This window comes from Haliotis rubra, unplaced genomic scaffold (genome assembly GCF_003918875.1).
Source record: "Haliotis rubra isolate DU_JTF1 unplaced genomic scaffold, ASM391887v1 Scf649, whole genome shotgun sequence".
Taxonomy (NCBI): domain Eukaryota; kingdom Metazoa; phylum Mollusca; class Gastropoda; order Lepetellida; family Haliotidae; genus Haliotis; species Haliotis rubra.
In genome coordinates this window covers 244,977-270,120 of record NW_025767356.1, presented here as the reverse complement: position 1 = coordinate 270,120, position 25,144 = coordinate 244,977, and the positions used below count along the sequence as shown (strand labels likewise).

Here is a 25,144-nt window from a genome sequence, read left to right as displayed (position 1 = left end):
TATCCTTGATCGGGCGGTAAAACACTTCTCATATTCAATGGTCAATATTCAGTCACGGACATTTGTAGCTGGTAAATGAAACAGGAGATTCACAACACCATAACCAGTCAGACCGAAACTGTGTCATACTGTTGGACGGGAGGTTGTTACCGGGCAATCGTGTGTCACCCTCCAAATATTTACATGTTATGAAAGGATATATTTCCTTGATGACACACATTGCATGTTTAACGATTTGATATTAGTACTTCTTTTACATAACATGACTTCAAAGTGGCATTGAAAAACATAAGTGTCAAATTGTGTGTTTGTTGTTTAGAATAGCACTTGATTGCATGAATTAATATTCAACAATTGCAAACATACAGGTGTAGCACTTCGTTAAAAGAGCATCGTCTTAGTGTTGGTCGTTTTCCGACTTATAGTAAGAGTATCGCAATGTGGCGTAAAATGTACGATTGTCCTCCGCTTGTCTACTCCGAAACCTTTTGGAAGGCTTTGTAAAAAGCCTGAATGTTGTAACCGTGAGCACAACTATTTGGACCAAGAGTTGTGTGACGCACTTTGCAATCATCCGATGAGGAGTGTGCTCTTTAGTACCCCACGAGGTGAGAAATGTGATCACAGTAGGCTGAAACGGCTAGACTATTGCTCGCCGATGTTATCGAAATGCCGATGAAATGCTCAGTTGGTCGCCCTAGGGTCATTTGGAATATATGAAATCGTTTCCAGTGTTGAATCCTTGCAGCAGAAAAGACAGACCTCAAGAATAGTTACAATTTATTCATGAAATGCTAACAACACTGTTTGAATGTGAATGACTTGCATTACAGAAAACAATGCTTCCGACTGGAACACTACTACACTAAAACAGCGGGATGTTACACTTTTAAACAGACACGGCTTTCACGTATTCTTTGCTTGACTATTGAACATGCCCAGCCAAATCACATTTGGTTAAAATACAATAATGATAGAATCCATGATATATTTGTACTAGACACAATCTCTCAGAGTTTTCATTTGTGAATGGAAATGAGACCCGATGACATATGTACATATATAACGATCGGATGTTCGTCCTCTTTGAAGATGCAGTCGTTCAGCGTTTAAAGGGGTCGACTTCTTACAAACTAACGTTTCTTATTTGACTTTTTCTTTTTCTTTTTCGTTTCTTTTTTCGCTGGGAATATATTAACATAGTGATCATGTTTCGACACGGGTACATTACGGTTTCTTGTGAACGCGTATGGAAGATCATACAAGTCACTTTCAGATTGAATACCCAGCACTGATGAACCGGGCAAAGGGTCTAAGTAAGTGGATTTGTCTGGTTGTTCTGTAGATCCTCCCTGAGCAGGTACGTTAGTATTAACATAGATGTCACTCTGCTGTGTAGATCCTGCTTCCATGGGGCGATGCACAGTGTCTAGGTAGGTGTAGTGATCTGGTTGAATGAGTCTTACACTACCCTGGGATCTGTCGACCGAGCAGTTCGAGTAGATTGCCGTGTCTGATGTAAGGTTCTGGGTATTACAATATATACTTGATGGACTTATGCTGTGTTCTGACTGATGTCCTTCTCCGCCATCCTCACTGGAGTCGATGCTGCATGTATCCGACACAATACTCTGTATCTCGGGCATACACCTAGAGGACTGAACAGCGTGAGATGCCCTTGTTCCTTTCTTCCTTTTAGTGTTAGTATGGCTTGACCTGACGCCAACTGGTCGCCCAGGATCTGGCTTCAAGTCGTCCACGTTGGCGTAAAATGGTTCCGATCCTTCTTTATCGGCTGGTTTCCTCTCTGGTGATGAGACGTTTACATCTGTGGACGAGTTATGTCCTGAGATTAGCTTTCGGCTGGAAAATATCAAGTTCTTCGCTTCAGATTACATGTTTACTTTATAAACTAACATATTTGGTGCAAATGCGACCTTTATGAGACATACTGCGTGTTACTGTCAGTTGAACAAGGAAGATATTCTGAACATGTAGTGCCACGACTGAATTGTACATGACTACTTGGCATTTTACTCCCTGTAGAAGCTGTCCCGGCAGGTATTTAAGGCTGGTAATTATTGTACGTTGATGTCAAGATTGTATACTTTTTGAAATTCTGATTGAGCAACACTGTTCCATTCACCCGAACCATTTACCCGAACCGTTGGAAACGAAATCTCCATAACGTCATAACTAACCGCTTGATGGTGAAACCGCACGTGACGAGAATCACCCCTATGATGCATGGAACGACGGCGACGGTGATGTCTGAAATACAGAATATCTTCTACAGTATCACGATGTCTTGTAATCAAGTCCAGAAATAAGTACTACAGGTAATCATGAAAAGCAATTATGATGCGAACAACACCCGGGCTTATATATCTTGCTAGCTTCTCTAGAAGAAATTGATCTCGAATACAGAAATCGCAACAATGTCCAGTAAAAGTATATTAACACGGAAGCACAATTCACCAACGTGTGGTTAAAGGAGGAAGCATCCATAGTGATTTTGTACAATTATTCTGAAACTGATACTAAAATTCACTGTGTGCGATATCAATATCAGGTCTGTATTATGTCACTGTTCTGAAGAATAATTTGAGACATAGAAGAGGAACACAAAGCAATCTCTTCAGTACACCAAAAATATTGCAATTGTTTTGGTGAGGTGGAAATTGTTGTTTATTTATCTAGAACCATATCATTACAGAGCGAATATACACACATACACACAAATACATACACACACAAACACACACACACATGCATAAATACGCAAAATACAGGTTGAATAAGAATTAATTGGACAGGACAGTTATTCAAAACCATGTACTTACCCTCCATCAACGTACACACTATATGTCCTGCAACACATGGAGCTATGTCATTTGAGAGGCCGTCAAGAATACACACTGCACTACCGCAAACAAGAGGAAATCCAACATCATACGTTGTTTCACAACTGTGAGTGTCCGGGTACAGTAGACAGGGTCATTCCGCCGATATCACCTTGGAGATATTGATAGTTATCAGAGTCAAAACTTTGTTAAACCACTTTTACGGATATCTGTAATCTTCTTCAGTACTATGCTATATAGCCAAAGAGACTGCGTTTTGAATGGGGAGGTATTTGTTTTGTTATGGGGTTGTGCATCTCAAACAGTCAATTTCCAGAAGACAAAATTGCGTTTCAAATCAAAATGCTTTGTAATTTGTGTGCTTAAATTTGACAGTGAAACTGATGATCTGTGTCGAATTCGACAACATGCACTTACCACACATAATATACCCTGACTAACATGGTTGACGTAGTCAACACCATACAAAACATGGAAAGGCAGTAGGTCATGGATTACCTTACTACCCATCACACATACTGATATATGTAGTTATACCTTCAGACGAGCAACAGGTATTTATTTCAATTGCTTTCATAAGAATCCATAGGGTATAGTTAGCGTGCGATGTTACGGCAGCAGGGCGATGTTACGGCAGCAGGGCGATGTTACGGCAGGGCGATGTTACGGCAGCAGGGCGACAGTTCGTATAATGTCAGCCTGGACGTGCTACTTTTGCGTTTTCACTTAATTCGAACCAATTCAACAATAAATACTCAAGTAAGCATGGCAAGTTATGCTACATTTGAAATTACACTTTCTTAGTAAAGTACAGATTCTAGAACTATTATAGGTTTACGCCCATCAGGGATTCGAACCTACACTCTCAGAGTCAGGCACCTTTTCGCCAGCATACACAGTCAGTGATCTAACCCACTCAGCCATCGCAGACCACTGGTAGTCTAGACCACGAAGTTTGCATACCTCTCTGACAAGTGTAAATAGGCACGACTCCAATGGCCGAAAGCTATGAATACGCGATACCTTTAGAAAGTGGTCACATGTATGTTATATTTGGGATTACACTTTCCCAGTACTGAGAAAGATAACACATGCGGTGGGGTAGCCTAGTGGTTAAAGCGTTTGCTCGTCACGCCGAAGGCCCGGGTTCGATTCCCCACATGGGTACAATGTGTGAACTGGTGTCCCCTGTTGTGATATTGCTGAAATATTGCTAAAGGCGGCGTAAAACCATACTAACTCACTTAGGTGATGTTACCTATATGAAGGTAAAACGTGCACCGACCTGCATATCAGCACCTAAGCATAACATTGGGACATAAGAATGCGTTAAAACTCTGACTCCAGCGCCAAATTAACATCAATACGGGTACTATGTACTGAACTGCACAAACCAATGAGAGCCTGCCACATCAAAATAGGAGGTACTCTGTAAGATCGCAAGAACATTCCACGAACACAAACATACCCACGACTATCTGTTTCTGCTTGGATTGCTGCGATGCTATTGCACGTCCCGTGTGCACAGTAAATACGTGTAGAAGCTTTATGGCTATACGACACCACGTGTGGGCGTGGCATGTACAGTTTGAATCTGTACACATCGATGGAGACAGATACGATCACGAAGCCTTCTGAAGTTACACAGATTTTATTTTCACCAAATCACGAAAGAATGATATGTACATGATGGAAACTGAAAACAAGTTTACGGTGTATTACTTGGGGCCATTCTGTTATCATACAAACTGATTCCGTGATCAGTAACCTGTGTCACAATACTTCCATTAAAGGGACATTGAAGTAGTATGTTATAAAAACGGACGACATCATATGATCAATAAGGCTATGCTGTGAGCCAAGACGTCCGTAATATCTGTGTAATGGAAACGACCGTTCAGTGTCTGACACAGTATCTGACTCAAATTACTCACATTGATCAGAAGTGAAAAGTACAAGACTATTTACATTCGCGACCAGGCCAACAATACTGACCATGCCCTTTTGGCCACATCCCACGAAATCATTTATGTCATGGAGTTTTTTGCCCAGTTGGACAATGATGTAATTGGCACGATTCTGGGACTCACAAATCTCTTGACGGAGACTACCCAGGTTCGCCGCGAGGCCCTTCTGCCACTCTGGATAACGTAGAAGACTGCAGTATTAGCGAGTCGTCACATTTTAGGGATAGTGCTTGGTGGGTTCCACTAAGGAGAGTTACCTGGGGTGGAATCCCTGCCGTGGCCTACTGTACAAACATATTGTCAGCATGTCTATAAGCATACAATAACTGTTCGTAGAAAAATAAGAACATCCTTTTCATCCTACCAAGATGCCGGCATTTGTCCCAAATGATTTGATTTAAACAAATTATTATGGATTGGGGACAAGTTATCCAACTTAAAACACACACACACACACACACACACACACACACACACACACACACACACACACACACACACACACACACACACACACACACACACACACACACCAATATTTACATACATACATTTTCAATTATACACATTACCCAACAAATCATAGGCGTATAAGGGAATAGTATACTGTTTCAGGCAATGTTTGACCTTCCTGCTTACGGCGATTTAAAGGTCATTCGGTGTGTCATAATGATTAGGTTCCGTCGAACAACGTGATAACAAGGAACTCCTTGCAGATTGTTGGGTACACTTGTCATCAAGCGACTCTGGAAGATGTAGGTTTGTGTTGAGGCCATCTGAACAGGCGTACGGAACAGCGTACTCGCCACTTACCAACTGTCTTCTATCGTGAGAGTCGGTAGCAGGATCATTCGGAATATCGTAGATACCGCTGTTTGTCAGAGATGGTGCTTCCGAGGCACGGTTCAATGCGTGTAAATAGGCGTAGTGATCCGGCTGAACGCCTCTGATGTCGGTGTCCGTTCCGTTGTCGTCTATTTCGGAGTACAAGCCAGACGTTGACAGCACGGACTGACGCCCTTCTCCTTTATAACATGAGGAATCCGTGCACTTTGTGGACCTGTCACCCTGTATCTCGTAATAGCTATTTGATGACTCTCCGCACTTGCGATCAGATGGATATGCGCATGGACCTTGCACCCTTGCAGTCGTCGGGATGCTTGACGTGAGGCTCATTGACGGTTGCTGGTCCGTGGTGAAGTCGTCTATCATGTTATAGTAGTCTGCTTGTATTTGGTCAACTGCTGCGGTGTACATATTCTCTCCGAAGGAGGAACCGGTGTAGAAAATCATCGGACTTTCAGGTTGCAGATCAGGATCATATTCCGGTACTGAAGACACTGTGGTTAAGCTTGCATTCATGGAAGACGTGTTGTGAAGAAACCTTCTCTTTCTCCTGAAGCATGATAGCACAACATTGTATCAAAAGCCACTGTTAGCATTTACAAGTATCATAACCATGGGGATTACGTTATTAGATTGAGGAACTTAAAATCTACGAACTTGGTGACGACAATGGAACGATTTGAGAATATGTTCCAGAAACGAACAATAACCATGTGTGATTATAACTGCTGCATGCGATACAAATGTGTGAGAAAGAGTGAACGGCTTAGAATCATATGTGAAAACAGCCAGAAATCACTGTCCCAGACGTTACCCTAGAAAGCAGCAGCACGACGTTACCATGGAAACCAACAGCACGTATATGGCACTGACAGAAGAGAGATGGCGAGAGAACCGTGAAATATCAGACATTGAACAACTGCAGATCATCCTCACATCTTAATGATGACAACACTGATGACGGCTATGGCAAACAGCAACATCCCTACAAGGACACACACCATGGTGACGCCTGAAACACATAGCGGAAGAATGGTGTACATTAAGATTGATTGCCGTGTAGGTGTAACTGCAACTTGAACACATAGTGATTATTTATTGTGACGAATTCAATGGCGGACGGTTATGTGACTAGAAACGACAACGAAAGACTTATACTGTACTTGGTGATGTGTCTGCAGCTGGTGGTGTAGGGGATGTTTGATTAAATGTCGAAGACTCTGAAACGAACAAAATTCATTTAGTTCCGGCTGTAACGTAAAAACATGTTGGTGACGTCACCAAGGATGACCAACAATTGCCTCTTACGACAACAATATTTAGGTGGGGAAATTTAGAACAGTTGTTGACAGTTACTGGGAATATCAGTGGCGATGATGCTGATGATGACGACAACGACGACGACGACGACGACGATGATGATGATGAATTTTATAGTATACGGGGCATACCAAATGGTTAGACCTTTAGTATTAGACGAGCGTGACGAAGCCACTGGATATACGGAATGCATACATATACTTCGAAACATTAGTAACAAGGAACGGTATATACGTACCAAATATCCATGGCATGGTTGTAGTTTGGACACATTGTGAACCTGGGAAAAATAAAGTTCATACTGAATTACAACCCCTCTGTCCACAATGCTTCAAGACGTATGGGTGTGATGAATGTTCAAACGTACTCAACATTATTATCTTTACCATGTGTAGCTTTATTCTCTTAGTTGAAGCAACTGCAGACATCAATGAAATTAAATCCATATGTATATTTCTGTGCAAACCCAATCTGAAATGAGTAGACCTTCCCTATTGAACGAATAGAACTTACCATTTCCTCGCCAAGCTGTAGAAAAACAAAAATAGAAGTTGGAAGAGGAACTTAGTTTAGTTTTATATATCTTAAACATATATTATCTGTATCAATGTTTAAACAGGCAAACAGCTGGATGGCGGGAAGAATTATATATATCCTATTACAGTCAATCAGAATTGGACATGAAAAATGCTGTTTATGTTTTATAGGCCCCTTTACGTATACGTACTGTCATTGGAAATACACAGGTAGTGTCGTAACGCGCTGCAGTTGGTCTGTGTAAAGGTAATGCTTCCGTTGACTATAGTAGCACAGTCATATCCGTTTGTTGTATTTGACCAGTCTGGAACACAAAGAAACATATATAGCATCGTTGTAATAAAGCATACCTTAGCATCATACTCATCCCTTGCAGTTCCTGGCTTCAAAGGCTAATTTCGAATTAAGCTCATCGCTCAAACGAAAACATTGTTCAGCATCATGCCTACGTATTAAACCGCAATATATCATCACACTTATTCCAAGGTAACAAATGATCATATGGCATAAGTCTCATCCCTGGTAATGAGGTGTTACCCAGCACCAAGTTTATCCCTTTTACCATTAATCTGCGCCATTCATCGGTATCACATAGCATGATGTTCAGTCCTGCTAAAAGACATAATTTAGCATCTTGTAACAAAACAAAGCAGTATTATACATGTCCTCTTTCCTGGTACTGAGACATATATTAGCACCACATTCATCCCTGTTAAAAATTACTTGTCATCATAATCATCCCTGGTGGGAAAACCTATTATAGCCAAATAGCCATTCCTGGTACTGAAACGTGACTCAGCCTCATACATGTAATCAGACACAATATGGAATATAACACTCCCTTGTACAGCAGAATTCAGCATCATGTTGTCATCCTTGGCAACACACTACTTAGCATCATACTCATTGCAGAAACTAAACATGATTCCTGGAAATAAAATATAATTTAGCTTCATTCGATGAAATATAATTGTGTGAACTCTTAGCTGTATATTCTTACGATGACAATCACAGAGTATCCCGATCAGCAGGAATCAAGTTCGTCAACGTGCATTCCGCCAGGTACTGTATACAAGTGTATATAGTGCATTAGGGACGTAATTGTTGTGCTAGCATGTCGATCCGGTATTGAATCTGGTATCTAGTTTAACAGGTGGTTTGTTAGTGAATGATGTCAGAGCATCTGTATTCCTGAAGTTAAACATCCCGGCAAACGTACCATGCTGTGACAGAGATGTCGTAATTGTGTTGGAGTAGCTTATCAAGAGGAGAATATGTCTGGAACAACAACAGAGAATGTTTTACCCGTCCAGTTGTTCTGAATCCAAAGTTCCCCGTGGTCTCTCAGGGCATCCTGCACCTCCTGTCCACCTCGACGTGTTCTCAAGTCATAGATACTGAAGATCGTGCCATGTGTCTCCTCGCAGCTTGACGCTGCTGAAGACCAACTTGCAGGGTGGCAAGAAGAATGGAATGTCGAGTTTTCTGGATATATGACATAACACGATGCTCATTAAATTTGTCATCACACATAACAGGTGTATGGTATTTATGCACTTTGTAAATGTATGCCTCACTGTTCATGTGAGTCTCGCGTTCGCTCTGTATGAAAGTAACACAAGTTATCCCTGAAACATCGCTCAGAAGTTATGAACAATTTGAAGTTGTAATCGATTGCAAATCGTAATCGATTGTAGATTGTCACATGTATACATCGAAATTAGACTGGCTCTATTTAAGTGTCAGAGACACAGCATGTAGCACTAGAACGTGTTAATAGTATAATGTCTACAGTAGCTTACAGTTACCACGTACACTTCATATCATTGTCCAGCAACTCTGCCGTCACTCGAAACGATATTTTCTACCTAAATTATGTAAAGGAACTGTGAATGTCAATTTATCTTTCATATAGGTGCATATTCACTATTAATACCATGCCGATATATCTTCTAAGAACAATGAAATGTCATATGATGCGTGAAACCACCTGTGACACATGTTATATTTGGCATTACACTTCCTCAGTACACTACAGATTTTAGTATCTTTGTTGGGTTTAATCCCATCCGGGATTCGAACCCACACTGTCAGAGTCAGATACACCAGCAAACAAAGTCAACCATCTTACCCACTCTGCCACCGCGGCTCCCTAAACATGGAATTCTGACAACTGGTAGAGTAAGCCAAGGACTTTGTGTACTCCTCTGATAAATGTAAATTGGCACGTAAGAAAGTAAGAAAGTTTATGGATAACAACTTCTTTATTATATATGATGCGACGTTTCGGTATGGATTCTTAAACCGTTGTCAGGCAAGAGTGAAGTACTGCAGCACAGAACAGACTTATATACATGAACAGGGATTAAGTAATAACAACATGTAGGACTGAATCAGGGGGATTAACAACAACAACAAGGCACGGTGGCAATAAGTGACAATAGGAAGCTTGACAACGGTATAAGAATCCATACCGAAACGTCGCATCATATATAATAAAGAAGTTGTTATCCATAAACTTTCTTACTTTCTTATTAGTCACCAACTTCTAAATGCCAATCAAACAGATAAATTGGCACGGTTCCCGCGACCGAAAGCTATAAATACACGGTACCATTTAGAAAGTGGTCAAATGTAACACGTTATATTTGGGACTACACTTTTTCAGTAAATTACGCTTACCAAGGCACCAGATAAACATGCACATAGAAACTACAATCAATTACGACTCCAGGAAATACAGTAACTTGATTGTGATTAGGTAATTCATGTCATTCCGGGGTATGTCATCTGCGCAATTATTCATAGTTTACGGTAATGCTCTATTTTCATTTGCCCACCAACTTGGCCGACAGCAAACAAACACCCGATTACGACATTACGGCAATCTTGCTGTCTGATATTACACATTTGTTTTTGAAAATGGGCCCGACTCAGTACTTCACTCAATCACAGAAATATATGATTATATGCACAAACAATTTCACGAGCAAAACATAATCATTCAGTCGAGCAAGGCCAAAACGTCGTCTTGCCTCCGATGAACAATTCGGCAAGACAAGAAACGTTTACTTGTCTGGAATGTTTAGCCAAAACAGATAAATCGATTAACTCTTACATAATTTACAGACTAAATGTAAATTTATCAGATTTTGTTGACGATATCGGCGTTGGTCCGGACCCGGTATGATGCTTTGACATCTAACGCCGAAAGAAAGCCTTCTGTCCACAGCTCGATTATTAATTCAAACTAAACGACATTGTTCAGTCTAAGTAAACTCAGGCTCATTAATCGCGAAAGTTAACATTCGCACATACCGTTTGAACCTGTACCTAAACAACTCGAAAGATTCCGAATACTATTTTCCGCACGATCGCTTCCCCATGATACACGCAATGAGTAAACATATAGCGTTTTTGTCAATATTCAAGGATGTCATCTTGCGGAAATATATGCTAATAGTAACCATGTCATTAGAAACCCCAAAGATATACTGCAGGTCAAATATATGTTGTTGGTACATGTGTCAGCGACCAGGGAAGAGAAAAACCAAAAACCGTTTTGTAAGTCCCACCGAACCCTAACAAGTAGTCGTTGTCGGATTGATTAAATCCGTTCGGCCGTCTCGCGTTTGATTCGACGCTCATAGGTTGCTCAAAGGTTAGCTTACGCGACCTTCTACAAAGTTTTGTTAGTATAGCAATGTAACGAATAATACTGAGCCTAAGTTTACTTAGACTGCGATATTGTTATGACAAAGATATACTTTCCACAGTTTGTACAGAAGCTGCAAAATTCACTTCATCCATTCTGCGTTTAGCCCAACATATTTGTTTCATGGTTCCTCTGATCCGTTACATTGCTTGAAGTAGAGTAGCCTCATGAAGTACAATTAATAACTTTACCGTTTTTATGCCAGCGGTCACCCCCATTTTCGTTTGTATCCTTTCAGAAATATTAATAAAAAATTTGTCCCCCCAACTCCAGCTGTTATTCAGCAGCCTCGCAATCATGTCACCGAATCAGATTAAATTTGATACATTTTGATGTACAACACAATTTCAAAAATAATGGACACAATATCCGTAGAATCGAATTTAATTACAAAATACACGGACTGGTTATTCCTTTGTGATTAATGACAGTGAATAAACGAGACGTTATTAGTTGTTTGTAATTACCGAGGCCGGTGTTTGTTTTGTTCAGACGGTTTAACCGCCTATCAGCCAATTTGGAGCAATACCACTTGAGACTAGAAAGCGAGGCTGCATCACATATTAAAAAGAGGTCTTACCAAAGAAAGAGTTTTAACTGAAATATTTCATTCAATTGTCTCTGTAAAATGTAGATAAACTAGTGTGTTGTGAAATTAAAGGTAGTAAAACGGATTTATAGTACCTCTAAAATGAAATGCGTTATTATAAATCCGTTTTCCTACCTGCAATTTCAAAACACAGTGGGTGTATGTCGCGGGACTTGCAATCACAATCACTTGTATTCATAGTTGTTTGCCACAGAAATCAGTGGTTGATATACAAAGCAACAGGCAACACTACTCACTGGGTCCGACACTACTCACTGGGTCCGACACTACTCACTGGGTCCGACACTACTCACTGGGTCCGACACTACTCACTCGAAGTAACCACCGCGACTGGACACTGGATCCATTTCAGGCGCAACAGTTTTTGGGGATCTTTTTTTACTTGAAATTTCACAGTGGAATAATACTGCTAAAGTATGTTGGTCATACTCAACTGACAAGGAACTGTACAATTATTCTGGATAATGTTTGACGTTTTTTTCGAAAAGTACCAAGTTCGCTTCTCCAGTTACATGACTGAGTTGTTTATGAGGGGATGAAATATCTACTTACCATCTGCCTGCATCTTGCCTGTTCCACCAGTGTAGATACCCAGCTGAAGCCTGATCGAGGAACATGCGTCAAGCCGTACTTCCACTACTGTGTTTCCTTTAGGTGTCAGCTTGAACCATGGTGTTAGATATCGTGAATCTTTTTGTGCTGTATTTTCACAACTGCATCGGACGGGAACACGGACGTTAACCATATCTCTCGATATTGTTCTAAGTTTCGCTACGTAATAGCCGACCTGGTTAGCCTTTAGGCTGGGTGCGCGTGTTGAATGCCTCGTTTAACAATATTCCTGTGCTATTACAGCGTGTTAACTATATGTGGGAGGAAAAGCCGAATTGATGCAGGCTTCAGATCTTTACCACTGTCTTGCTGACAAACCTACGACCATAATCTGGATTCGAACCCTCAATTAGCGGGTGCCGCCATGCCCTTAGCCCAAACTCTGCATCGCGATTTTTTTACCTAAATAACCGGGCAACATGTGCTCCATTTGTGTTCGAGGGACTCTCACCTCACGAGATAAAGGCTTTTACATATATCACCAGAGCCATTTTCAATAATGGTAAACGTGTAATGTTTGGTATTGCAGTAACCGCAATCGTCAAACGAAATAATTCACATGTGACAACCATCCATCAATCAGATTGTGCTGTTCTCTAACGCCGCACTCGGCAACTGCCCAGCTAACTTCCTATCATTTCTTCCACATGTACCCGTGTTAGAATATTGATCTTCAGTAACCCATGCTTGTCGGAAGAGGCGACTAACGGGATCGGGTGGTGAGGCTCGGTGATTTGGTTGACACATGTCATCGGTTCCCAATTGCGCAGATCTATGCTCATGCTGTTCATCACTGGATTGTCTGTTCCAGACTTGATTATTTACCGACCGCCGCCATATAGCTGGAATATTGCTGAGTGCGGCGTAAAACTAAACTCACCCACTCACTCTTCGGCATGTACATATGTATGATGCAATCAAAACAGTTAACTGATAAACAGTTTACAGAAATATGTTGTATTTTGATATGCAATGTTCTTTTTATGTACACACCCATGTATGCTGCAGGCGCATGCCTCTTAGCATTATGGATAATCACATATTTATATTATTTGCATTTTACTGTTTAAACAGAGATATTTTGGAATCTGTAATTTTGAATCCTACGCCTCATTGTAATCCCCATCTTCCCTTATTAGAGCATGTGTAGAAAACCGTAAAACCACAAGTCGGGGAGTGTATATGTTGAGTATGGGCATCGCATTAGAAACTTACTTGTATTAACAGACCCGTGAAGGTCCGGGTTAGAATATTGATCTTCAGTAACCCACTCTTGTCGTAAGAGGCGAATAACGGGATCGGGTGGTCAGGCTCGCTGACTTGGTTGACACATGTCATCGGTTCCCAATCGCGCAGATCTATGCTCATGCTGTTCATCACTGGATTATTTGGTCCAGACTCGATTATTTACAGATCGCCGCCATATAGCTGGAATATTGCTGAGTGCGGCGTAAAGCTAAACTCACTCACTCACTTGTATCAACATGTTATTAAACACTTTAAGAAGTCGACAGGTCTGGGACAATTCCCTCGATGAGTTATCGTTTGAGAAGAATTAAGAAGCAAACCACAATGTCTGATATTTTAGGGAGAGATCTTTAGTAAAGTTCACCGACATGTAGAGCCTCACGTATAATTCACTGACTGGTCTCCAAACACCTCAATCGTATCATGATTTTGTCATTCGAGGCGGATGCATTGACACTTGACAAAATATTTGACAGAATATTTCCTGGTTGCTTTTTCAATAATTAGCACAATAGACAGTTATATAATTGTGAAACCTATTTTTTAAAGGTCGATACAAGCAGCAAGATAAATAAAGAAATCTGGAAAGTAAACAAGGAAGATGTGAGTGTATTTATAGCCTAATCGTGATTAATTCGCGATCTGACGAGCATTGTATCTGTAACCAGATCCCGTGAAACTGTCTGCCTGAACATTAACGACCGAACATTGAACAATGTTGTTGATATTGAAAGAAACGCTGAACAAAACATCTGTAAGACATACAAGACGTAACATGTTTTTTTCTCCGGCCTCCAAGCGTATAATCACAATTACAACAGTACACTTGTCCGACAGATCAACGGAGTCACGTGAATACTCAGTTGCTTAGTAACAGGGACAGTTACATGACAACCAGAGTAACTTTAATTCTACTAATGTACACAGATATGTATAATATTATCCTTAAACAATCATGTAGAATCACATGAGAAATGGGAACTGAGTTATTTCAATTTATATTTCAACTATGCATCTGAGCCAGCATCTATTAGAAAGTTTGATTGCTGGAGACACAGTCGTCTTGCAAACATCAATTTCTATTGTTGTACCTAACAAATTACAACGAGAGGGCGGAGAATAGCATATTTGTTTTCACTCGTGATTTGTTCAGAGATTATTATGTAAAACCTGTTTGTATTAAGTAGTTCCAGAAACGCAGAGTATGCTGATATTTCTTATACTCTTTCTGTCATATAAGTTACAGAGTTGCACCCCTTTGACAGAGACATTTGGTCGTAGGTTCGAATCCGCTTTCGCTCACATTATATTCCTAGTTTTGACAGCATCAAACCGGTGCTGTAGGATTCCACAGAGATGGTAAACGTCTGAGACCTGGAATATGTCTACCTGGCACTACCGACTACCTGTAATCACTCAAACAGACACCGCCGAAATGACAAACTACACAAACACTACAAATGGACAATCATTTAGTCTTCACCTCTTACATTGAACGGGAAGAAGTTATCGACAGTCTTACTGCATGGGTCCGGTACCTTATGCACCTCACACATGAAGCCCGTGATCGCAAAGACATGTCTATTTTTCCTGAATGGTTACTTTATTGTAGGATCCATCCGCTCGTTTTCTGCCAAGCTGACGCAACGTCGTATCATAGACGTCGGCCCAGTCCATGTCTGCTTCGTGTCTGGCCAGATGGCTGTATATCTGTGCTGAATCCGGCTCCATGTCGGTGAACTTCAGAATGTTGTCTTTCCCTATATGCAGCCTGTCATACCCGGATCCTGACGTACGATTGGCTTGTCCGTGGTGGCTGCATGATGGCATGTGTTTATCCCTGGTGTCCGTGTTCGTGTAAGCGTTCGTCTCCAACCGCCGTGGCAAGCTAGTAGATACAGTAGGCTTCCGTGTCTCTAGCGTGGTCCTGGAGGAGAAGACAGATAGATTAATCAATCAGCCTACTGTAGTATGATTTCCACAAGTATACTGACATGTCACACGGGTTGGTCAGTGTACATTTGACAAGTATGTTTAATTGAATTACAAACTGAATATTATATCAAATCGATCTGTGAAATTCATGGCCAACAAATAAGTGTGATGGCTATAATTAAATGATAACATGCCTGTTTGTCGAGCCTGTACAACAATATCTCTACATTATAGCAATAAACCGGTGAACAAATTAATATTTATGTGATGATATCAATACAACAATCAAACACCCAGTGCAGATATCATCTCTACCATACGGGGCCTCGCTGTATTATCCTGGTCGTGTTCAACGTGCGGGTGTGGCATTAACAATACCATCTGAGAATACATTGACGTGAAGACATGTGAACGTGTGATTAGTGTTGCAGTTGATCTCCGAATTGAACAGCATTTCTTACAAACAAAGCTTACAGATATAATCGTAATGATATTGGTAAATCAGGACTTTGTGCAAGATGTAAAACCTTGGTACATTGTAAAGTTTATGTTACCTTGAGGAAGGACATAGGTTGTTCTTTACAACCTATGCAGGGGGAAATAGACACCATAAGCTGTTGTTCGATATGAAGTGAAACTTCAGATTTGGAATTAGCGTGACAGCCAATATGTGCTGTTCGTTTGCCATACAATCGAATGTGACATTATAGGAAAGGATAAGGTATTGAGTAGTTGAAACAACATCTGCTCACCGCTTCATGAAACAGCAGCCCATGACGATGGCAGCGGCAGAGAGCACTGCGATGAGACACGCGGCGACGATGATCATAATATCATTATCTGAAACAAAACTGACAGGTATAGTTCCACGAACATGAACACATTTCTTCCATCACCATTTCTTACACGTCGACTTCCAACCTGCAAAGTTTACAATCATCTAAACGATCGCCTTACCATCACTGCGTCCAAGTCCCTCGACAACGTCGTGAAGTAAATCAGAACTAGGACCATCATATCAAAGTATCACGAGTGGATAACAAAAGATAGTCACGCGAGGTATGTTATTTCCTTATCAACTGCTTGACAACTTTCTGTCGGTTGCATCTTAGTGAGTGAGTGAGTAAGATTAGTTTTACTTTTAGCAATATTCGAGCAATATCACTGCGGGAGACACCAGAAATGGGCTTGACATATTGTACCTATGTGGGGAATCGAACCCGGGTCTTCGGTATGACTTGACTTTAACCATTGGGCTAACCCTCCGTCCCTGATGAATCTTAGCCAGACGTTACACAATAATCTGATCTAAGAGAACTAGGTTGGGCCGCTTTACCTTGTATTCCAGGGAGTAACAGTACATGTCTACGGTCATGATCAGTTGGCATCCGTGAACACTTCCATTGCAGTATAGAACGCCGATGCCAGAGAAAAGCAGCCTCGAGACATATTCCACTCGACGAAACACCCACAATTGTGGCACATTACATGAAAGGATCCGTGGAAATTAGTGATGACACATGGTGCTCACGAAAGTGGATTTCATGTTGTGTTCACCGGCGGCGGGGGAGCCTCGTGGATAAGCCGAAAGACCTGGGTTCGATTCCCCATATAGGTACAATGTGTGAAGCCCATTTTTGATGTTGCCCGCCGTGATATTGTTGGAATATTGTTAAAAACAGTGTAAAACTTAACTCACTCCCTCACCCAATGCAAATCACAAAAACCAGTGAAAATCCGGGTTAGAATTGGACTTCAGTGACCCATGCTTATCGTAAGAGGCGACTAACAGTACCGGGTGATAAGGCACGATGACATCAAATTTGCCTAGATTGATGCTCATGATGTTTATCATTGGATTGTCTGGTACAGACTCCATTATATACTGACCAGCGTCACAGAGCTGGAATATTGCTGAGTGCGGCGTTAAACAACAAAGAAAACAAACACCAACGTGGCTACTCACCCATCTCAACTCTATAGGCAAGTATATCAGCAATACTTTCACCTCAGTGTGTTGTCTTCATATCACTGTTAACCTGTTACCCGGTATACGAAACACCGAAGAAATTTCCTCATACAATCATGACACGGGCTCAAGAAAGAACATGTTGAATTATTCTGGCTGCGTACGTCCTTGTAGTATCTGGAAATACTGACGAGTATTTCGTCAGTATTTCCGTTTTTTCTGTTTCAGTAGCGAGGTATTATGTTTATGTTTTATTTCCACGATTAATGTGGATTTGGCTGCGTTTTTCTGCACAGTGGGAAAGTTTTCTTTTGTAGGCCTGCTATTGAAACCAGAGTATTTTCAGTGATGTTTCAGTTTGAACGATTTGACCTGGTCCACATATACAACCAACCGCAGCTAAAGCGCAGTTGAACCTACAATTCTGACTAAATTATGACCATGCGTGTGTTCGTTTGTTTGTTTAACAGAAGCGGCAACACATTTCCACAACCGTAGGAAATATCTGTTAGAAGCAGAATAGATTGTACAACTCTGACGGTATTTACGACTTAGTGTGTGTTTGTTTAACAGAAGCGACATACCCCTTTCCACATTCATAAGAAATCTCTGCTAAAAGCTGAGTAGATTGTACGATTCTGACTCTATCAAGAGTAAGTGTTTGTTTCGGCAGTATGACGATGTGGTTTGTAAAGTATCGAGTGTGGACCTGACAGCCCAGTTCTTGACGCTAAGCGAGTATGTGTTAATGCATGTTTATGAATTAGTAATGATACCAGGTGTTCGCGAAATGTTGAGCGTATCCTGCCCCACTGGTGGCACCCATTATGATGAACATATTCAAAGTCTAGTCACAGAACCAAATCGGGAATGTATGGTACAAGTCCAAACAGGGCATTGTCCGTTCTATTGAGAACAGACAACCTTCACCTTGGAATTCAATTGTTACATGTGTGCTATGATGAACCTCGGTCAGCGACAAAGACTTGCGAGAAATATGAACAATTCACTGTGATATGTTGAGTATTTGTTTGATACACACAGAATATGTCTGAAAACCACTTTTGCGTTTCTCGTTTTGTTGAGTATATGTACACAAACAAACCTGATTTAAATATGAATATAAATGGCTCTATGGGGTAAGTTACCATACTTATATTTGTATTTGTGGTTTTAAAGAGGGTGAGTGATGTAGATTGTTGATTAAACCGAACACAGACACGCAGTATTCTTCGTTTTCCAGGGTCTGGTAGAGCAAATAGTTGTATTACCACGGTTGAGGTATATGTGCTCGGCTATGCCTTGCTATAATCAATTCGAATACAAGTGTTATAAGGAGTTATACCGAAGTCGAGTATGGTATATAGTCTGTTAAACCGACGTCGACTATGGTATACATTCAGTTATACCGAGGAACAGATTTAAAGATTTGGATATACCTAGGTCGAGTATGGAAAATTTTCGGTCATATCCCGGTCGAGTATGGTATATAGTCGGTTATACCGAGGTTGAGTATGGTATATCGTCGGTTATACAAAGGAACGGGTTTAAATATTCAGTTATACTCAGGTCTTTAACGTATTGAAAGCGAATCTGCGCGTTGATATATTTCTAGAACACCAATATCAATGTCCGATGCAATGCATGCATCCATGCATTCAACCTGTGTAGCTCGCATGCATAAACTAAGTGAATCTCATATATATGTTGTGTTATGACACAACACCATTTTACCGGGAGTGGGACAACTTGGGAATCAGGATGAGCGCGTGGCTTTCCGTTAACGAGGTCTACATTTGCTAGTCAGTACAGTGCATTTAATTACATAAATGAATTTACTGATTATCAAAAAGGGTTGGTTAATTGGTTGGTTAGTGATTAACGCCGCAGTATTCCAGCTATATGATGGATGTTTGTAAATAATCAGGTCTGGACCAGACAATTCTGAGATCAACATCATGAGCATCGCTCTACGCAGTTGTGATGCGATGACTTGACCGCGAGTCTGAGTCAGGTTTAAATATATGTAGGTTAATGAGGCAAGGTGTTCATACTTTAGGTATGCGAAGATATCTTAATATGAAACCAGACTGTATGAATAGTTTCCGATTGACACGGACGTATTTGCATTCGTTGTTGTTTTCACAAATAACATCAGTAACCTGCAAAAAATAAAAGTGAAACAGTGAAACAGTTAAACCAAGCTTCAGCTGTATTGCGATGGGATATGTGTCAGGCTGACATATTTAATGCAGGCGAAGTATATGACTTGCGGAAATACTCGCAAAAACGCCCATGTTCTGATATGACGATGTGAACGGAAATGGCGTTATCATGTCGTCAACATGTTTCCATGACAACTGGACCTTGTTGGTAATTATAAGCTGCTTGCAAAGAATGAAGGATTGATTCTGACAATTGTCAATCAAAATGCGTATGTAATGAATATAATACATTTTCCCGTTTGTGATAAGAACATTACATTCTCTCTGCTGGTTGAAGGTCGTAAGATCGTAAGTTCCTATTGTTTGTTTTCATTATCCACAGAAACACAAGCTCCTAACTCGTTTCGTGATGCAGCAATTTCAAGCTCCAAACCGGTCGGACTCAACAAGGCGGAGCCATTACATCCAGTCTCGATCTATGGAATACAGTCTTTGGAATAGAAAATGCTTATGATCTACGAATTGGTTCAACTGCACAAGTCTAGTATAGATACGTATAGGCAATTCAGGGTAAGGAACCGAAACTATCCGTCCAACCACTGTTCACCTGCGACTATAACTGCCGGTTCGGCCATCTTGGAATCCCTGACCTTCACTGGATTCATCCGTTCTGATACTGATAATAAGACACAACCAAGGAAACTGAAGTACATCAACATGCAGTTTTATTTCCGAAACGCTTTAGCACTTAAGCAGATACAGTATTTGAAATAGGGATTTGCAACAACTTGTCTATTGTGCTGAATGAACGTGAGCTAGTGGTTGAGGTCGACCGAAGGATTCTGGATGAGAGAGTGAGATTAGTTTTACGTCGCTCTTAGCAATATTCCAGCAATGTCACTTAGGGCGACAACAGCAATGGGCTTCGAACCCGGGTCTTCGGCGTGACGAGAGAAACTCTTTAACCACTAGGCTATACCACCGCCCTATTTGGGATGAAGATACACAGCTAGGTGTGACATAACACAAATCACAACTTATGACACAAAGTTAGTAACTTCCTTGAAGAGTTACACAGTGCACCGAAGAGCAACAGCTGCTACTTAATGTGGCTTTATTCAAACACTTCTCAGTGCGACTGTGACGGATGGTAATATTTACGCCTGCTCTAAATTTTGTCCTGAGAGAAAGCCTCTTGTAATGGATCCATACACAAATAATGACCAGTGTTGAACGCTGCAACTTCCCGATCATCAAGTTCTGTGGGAGAGGTCTGACGGGGTGGTTGGTAAACAACTAGGTCCTTGGATCCACCAGTGTGCATGCAAATGTAACCACTTGGTTCAGGAGATGGGTCCACAGGTTTCACATTACGAGGCACGGCATATTTAGGGGGAACATGAGCAGCATCAGGGGCCTGCACAGGAACCACGTTAACATACGGGGCTCTCGAAGGTTTCATTGTTTCTCTTGTTGCTGTATTACATTCGTCCCACTTCTCAGTTTCCTGTAGGTCTTTAGCTTCCTGTACAGTTTCCTGTTGGTCGAGGTCTTTCGCTTCCCGTAAAGTTTCCTGTAGGTCTTTAGCTTCCTGTACAGTTTCTTGTTGGTCGAGGTCTTTCGCTTCCCGTACGGTTTCCTGTAGGTCCTCTGCTTCCCGTACTGTTCCCTGGAGGTATTCTGCTTCCCGGACAGTTCCCTGCGGATCTACTGTTTCCTGTACAGCTCCCAGTGGTTCTTCTGTTTCGCGTGTAACCTCTGGTCGTTGGTATAAAGCAGCCAGATTAAACAGCTGGGGGCTGAAACACAGATTGGAATGTTAGCACACTGTCTTTTATTTGGATGATATTCCAGACATACAATTACTGGAAACACACACAGAATCAGGGCAAGTTATACAAGACAGTGATAAATGCAAGTTGCTAATGTAGATGTCAATTATTTTTCCAGTTCTTGTTCGTATGTTTGCTTTGAAGCAGACTGTTGCACCAACTGGTATTTGGGCTCAGTTGGAATAACACGTTCAACTTACCCCTTGATAAATAGTAACACTGCAATAGTCGCTACCATAAAACAGGTGAAGGCCATTGCAGCAATGAAGATGAGACAGCCTGGAAGAAACAGGGAGTATGTAAAACATGGATGACAACAGTCGGAATATCATTATAAATACAATTTTATTCCGACTGGTAACCTCTTTAGCAAATTTGATCATTCTTTTTTTTGTCTGCATGCATGGCTACAAATACGCTGTTGGGATGGGGCATTGGCAACTTTCCCTCGCGACATTTAGCTTCGTAAGGAATTCGTAACAGGAACCTAGCGTCCTGGACAAACGTTTCTCTGGTGTCGTTTGCTTCTACACATGGTCGTCCGCAGAGCACGTGTATGTCTTCAAAGCAACGCGGAATACGAACATTTGTTTTATTTGTTAAAAAAGTTCCATGTGTTAGCGGGTTTGCGATGGTGTTGAGGGTGTCTGTGTTCCGACTGTAAGCTTAATCTTCGACAATGGAGGTCGTTCCAATAATTGTCGGTGGGGTCAAAGAAGTATGTGATATAGACTACCAGATTTCAAACGTCCATTTGAGGGGAAGCCGCTGTGGCTGAATGGGTTTCACCGCTGGGATTTGGCACCTTACACTGAGCGTGTGGATTCGAATCCCGTATGGGACTCAACCTAACAAAAGTACGAGGATCTGTTCTTTACTGAGAAAGTGTAATCCCAAATATAGCATACGCTACATTTGACCACTTTCTGAAATGCACTTTCACTCTCTCCTCTGAATGCCGCTGTTTACAGATTAATAAGCCCTACAGAAGGCGTGCAGTAATGGAGGAAGCGATCACAGCTCTACCATGGCAAGCATTAATTCCAGGCTTCTAACTGGTTGTCCACTAGGAGATGAAAAGACCGCTTCATGTTCAGAGACCGGTGTTGTCAAAGACGTCATAGTCAGTCGTCCTGGCGGGAGACGGCTACACGCTGTATTCACAGTATCATCTGGTAGTTGTAGTTTCTTATGATGTGCGTCACACGTGTGTGATAACCTGGGGTTGTTTTACTATACCAATAGGGGGCAATGGGGTAGCCTAGTGGTTGGCGTTGGCTCGTCACGCAGAAGACATGGGTTCGATTCCCCACATGGGCACAATGTGTGAAGCCCATTTCTGGTGTACCCCGCCGTGATATTGCTGGAATATTGCTAAAAGCGGCGTAAAACCATACTCACTCACTCACTCACTACTATACCAATACAAGTCTACATTTTACCCCCCTTTTACCCTTTTATTTTTGACAATCATTAATGTTTTAAGTAAAAGGATTTTGATATTCTAGTTCTTAATTTCTATGCACGTGCACACTCTTGTCACGATGCACCACAATATACATTAATTGGCATTACTGTGTTTAAATAATACTTAGGGAAATATTTACAGTCTGTCTGTAACCAAGGTGTTGCAATACTTTTTCCAAGGGCACATATGTGGCCTTAAGTTGACTTTACCCCGCACAGTTAGTACGTACAGTCCCAAATGGAACTAAACACGTTTTAGACAGCACACAGGCCGAGTAATACTTCCCTACAGCTATTCCTTCTCCTTGCCGCCAACCATCTGTCGGTCGACAAACTGGAATAAGCTCTTTATCAAAGGGAAGCTACTCTAGTCTATCATCGTTTCCTCGTTTGGCAACAAAAGAAGCCGGCTGTCCACACTGCGACAAAACGAAACTCGGTAACGATTCACACAAAATGGAGGAGAGGGCCTTGAAGCCAGAGAGGCCTACAAGCAGGGATACAGCCATGAACACCCCAGTTGTCCTCGCTAAATTGTCTGGCAATGTGCATCTTTAAAGTTACCAAAGTTCCACGTTACTTTCTTGTTTGGCACTGATTTTTACTATCTTTAACAGATATTTAGATAATAATGGCAATGATCCCAGTAATGTGTTAAGCTCCCCGAGTACTTATTCTGCTTGGATCCACCCCGATAGCCACAGTTCCATGTGGTCAGCTGGTACTTGTGCCACAAGTCTGCGACGTGATGGTTCGTCATAAAATTATGTTACTCAGTCCTGTCAAGATATGTCTATGTTTGTTTTATTGGTTATATGTTTTTGACATGTTTACACAAATAGACATATGTTACAGGACGATCAATTTCAAATGGTATTTTTACGCTTTCGTAAATGTGTTGTGCGGCTTTTCGTGCTGTTGAGTAGGCCCGACGGAGAGTTACTTTATAGTCACTAGTTTATAAAGAGGAATTGTTTTTGTAGACGCCATTCATTATGATTAGACAAATATAATAGGCTAAGAAACACGGAAGGCCATGCTTTGCTCTGATGTATGACAAAAGGTTCTGCGAGAAAATCCTGGTCACGTGACATGCAAATAAGCATAGTACTTGTGGTGTTATTCCTAGTCACCCTGGTGACAGAGTGCGTCGCCGGTCAGGGTAGGGGTGGTGCTATGATTGTAAATACGGATTGTAATACCCGGTTGTTGTTGTTGTTGTTTTCTGTAATTTCATATTTATCACCTGCAGGACCCACCCGGATCATAAACAGGTATAGCCATTTGCTTCCTGTGGCCGGGATATATGATATGTCATATGAACACTATAAATACATTATATGTAATAGAATGGAATATGAACCACGAAGCCTAACATTCGTTACAGGGCATATGTATATTACCGTTTCCTTGATTATAAAACATCATGTTTGATGTAGACGGTTATCACCCGTCAGGGAGATGTGTCAGGTAGAAATATGTAAAATGTCTTACCTGTTTTGATGTGGTTGTAACACATCAGACGTACACCTATTAGAATGACATGTCTCATGATGTCTGATGATGCCATTGCTCCAAGTGTGGATGGGTGGGTTGACTGCAACACCCGCTTAAGTGTGTTTATTTGTCACACAAGTGGCGGAAGTTTCCAAAATAATTTCAGTTTCAACGATAACATGTCGGTTATATATATGCTTTCCTCTTCCTTCTGACGTGATGTGTATGAACATGTAAGACAGATGCTGGCTAGTTTTTGTGTTTTGATCTTTACACTGTATTTGGGGATTTCAATTGCAAGTAACGTGAAATTGCTGAACATAATTATGACAAGGCAAAACAAAAACGACCATTTAAATTTTATGAGTAAACTTGCATTTAAAAGTATATAATATTTACCTTTTGTGTTTTTAAACAATATTTATAAACCTGTTTTTGTGACTTGTGTAAATTATAGTATCTAACAAAGATTCTTTACCTCGCTGGCTTACGTCCTTTATGCGTGGTAGTTATTGTTTATTTAGTTGTATTACAACATACATGTCCAGGTACCAGTTTGA

At 41.1% G+C, this 25,144-nt stretch overlaps 4 protein-coding genes across 6 annotated transcripts; all 4 read right to left on the bottom strand.

Annotated features, from left to right (window-relative positions):
* Positions 1–765: 765 nt before the first annotated feature.
* Positions 766–2,922, bottom strand: LOC124257052. The gene is made up of 3 exons (XM_046691030.1): positions 2,844–2,922; positions 2,202–2,271; positions 766–1,863 (listed from the first exon to the last, which is right to left on the bottom strand). Exons 1-3 carry the CDS (start codon positions 2,848–2,850, stop codon positions 1,134–1,136), a joined length of 807 nt encoding a protein of 268 aa, XP_046546986.1. The 5' UTR covers positions 2,851–2,922; the 3' UTR covers positions 766–1,133.
* A 2,447-nt stretch (positions 2,923–5,369) lies between these two features.
* On the bottom strand, positions 5,370–12,978 carry LOC124257084. Of its 2 annotated transcripts, XM_046691071.1 has the most exons (8): positions 12,412–12,978; positions 8,840–9,019; positions 7,725–7,838; positions 7,511–7,525; positions 7,236–7,277; positions 6,841–6,897; positions 6,614–6,689; positions 5,370–6,227 (listed from the first exon to the last, which is right to left on the bottom strand). In XM_046691071.1, the coding sequence occupies exons 1-8, from the start codon at positions 12,602–12,604 to the stop codon at positions 5,477–5,479; spliced, it is 1,428 nt and encodes a 475-aa protein (XP_046547027.1). In that variant the 5' UTR covers positions 12,605–12,978; the 3' UTR covers positions 5,370–5,476. The 2 variants fall into 2 exon arrangements, with proteins under 2 accessions (XP_046547027.1, XP_046547028.1); XM_046691072.1 differs by lacking the exon at positions 7,511–7,525 and having other exon boundaries at positions 12,412–12,977.
* A 2,200-nt stretch (positions 12,979–15,178) lies between these two features.
* On the bottom strand, positions 15,179–17,806 carry LOC124257062. Of its 2 annotated transcripts, none has more exons than XM_046691034.1 (3): positions 17,621–17,806; positions 16,407–16,494; positions 15,179–15,646 (listed from the first exon to the last, which is right to left on the bottom strand). In XM_046691034.1, the coding sequence occupies exons 1-3, from the start codon at positions 17,622–17,624 to the stop codon at positions 15,301–15,303; spliced, it is 438 nt and encodes a 145-aa protein (XP_046546990.1). In that variant the 5' UTR covers positions 17,625–17,806; the 3' UTR covers positions 15,179–15,300. The 2 variants fall into 2 exon arrangements, with proteins under 2 accessions (XP_046546990.1, XP_046546991.1); XM_046691035.1 differs by lacking the exon at positions 17,621–17,806 and adding an exon at positions 16,612–16,727.
* A 2,690-nt stretch (positions 17,807–20,496) lies between these two features.
* Positions 20,497–24,724, bottom strand: LOC124257054. The gene is made up of 3 exons (XM_046691031.1): positions 24,582–24,724; positions 21,821–21,899; positions 20,497–21,587 (listed from the first exon to the last, which is right to left on the bottom strand). The coding sequence occupies exons 1-3, from the start codon at positions 24,655–24,657 to the stop codon at positions 20,957–20,959; spliced, it is 786 nt and encodes a 261-aa protein (XP_046546987.1). The 5' UTR covers positions 24,658–24,724; the 3' UTR covers positions 20,497–20,956.
* Between the last annotated feature and the right edge of the window lie 420 nt (positions 24,725–25,144).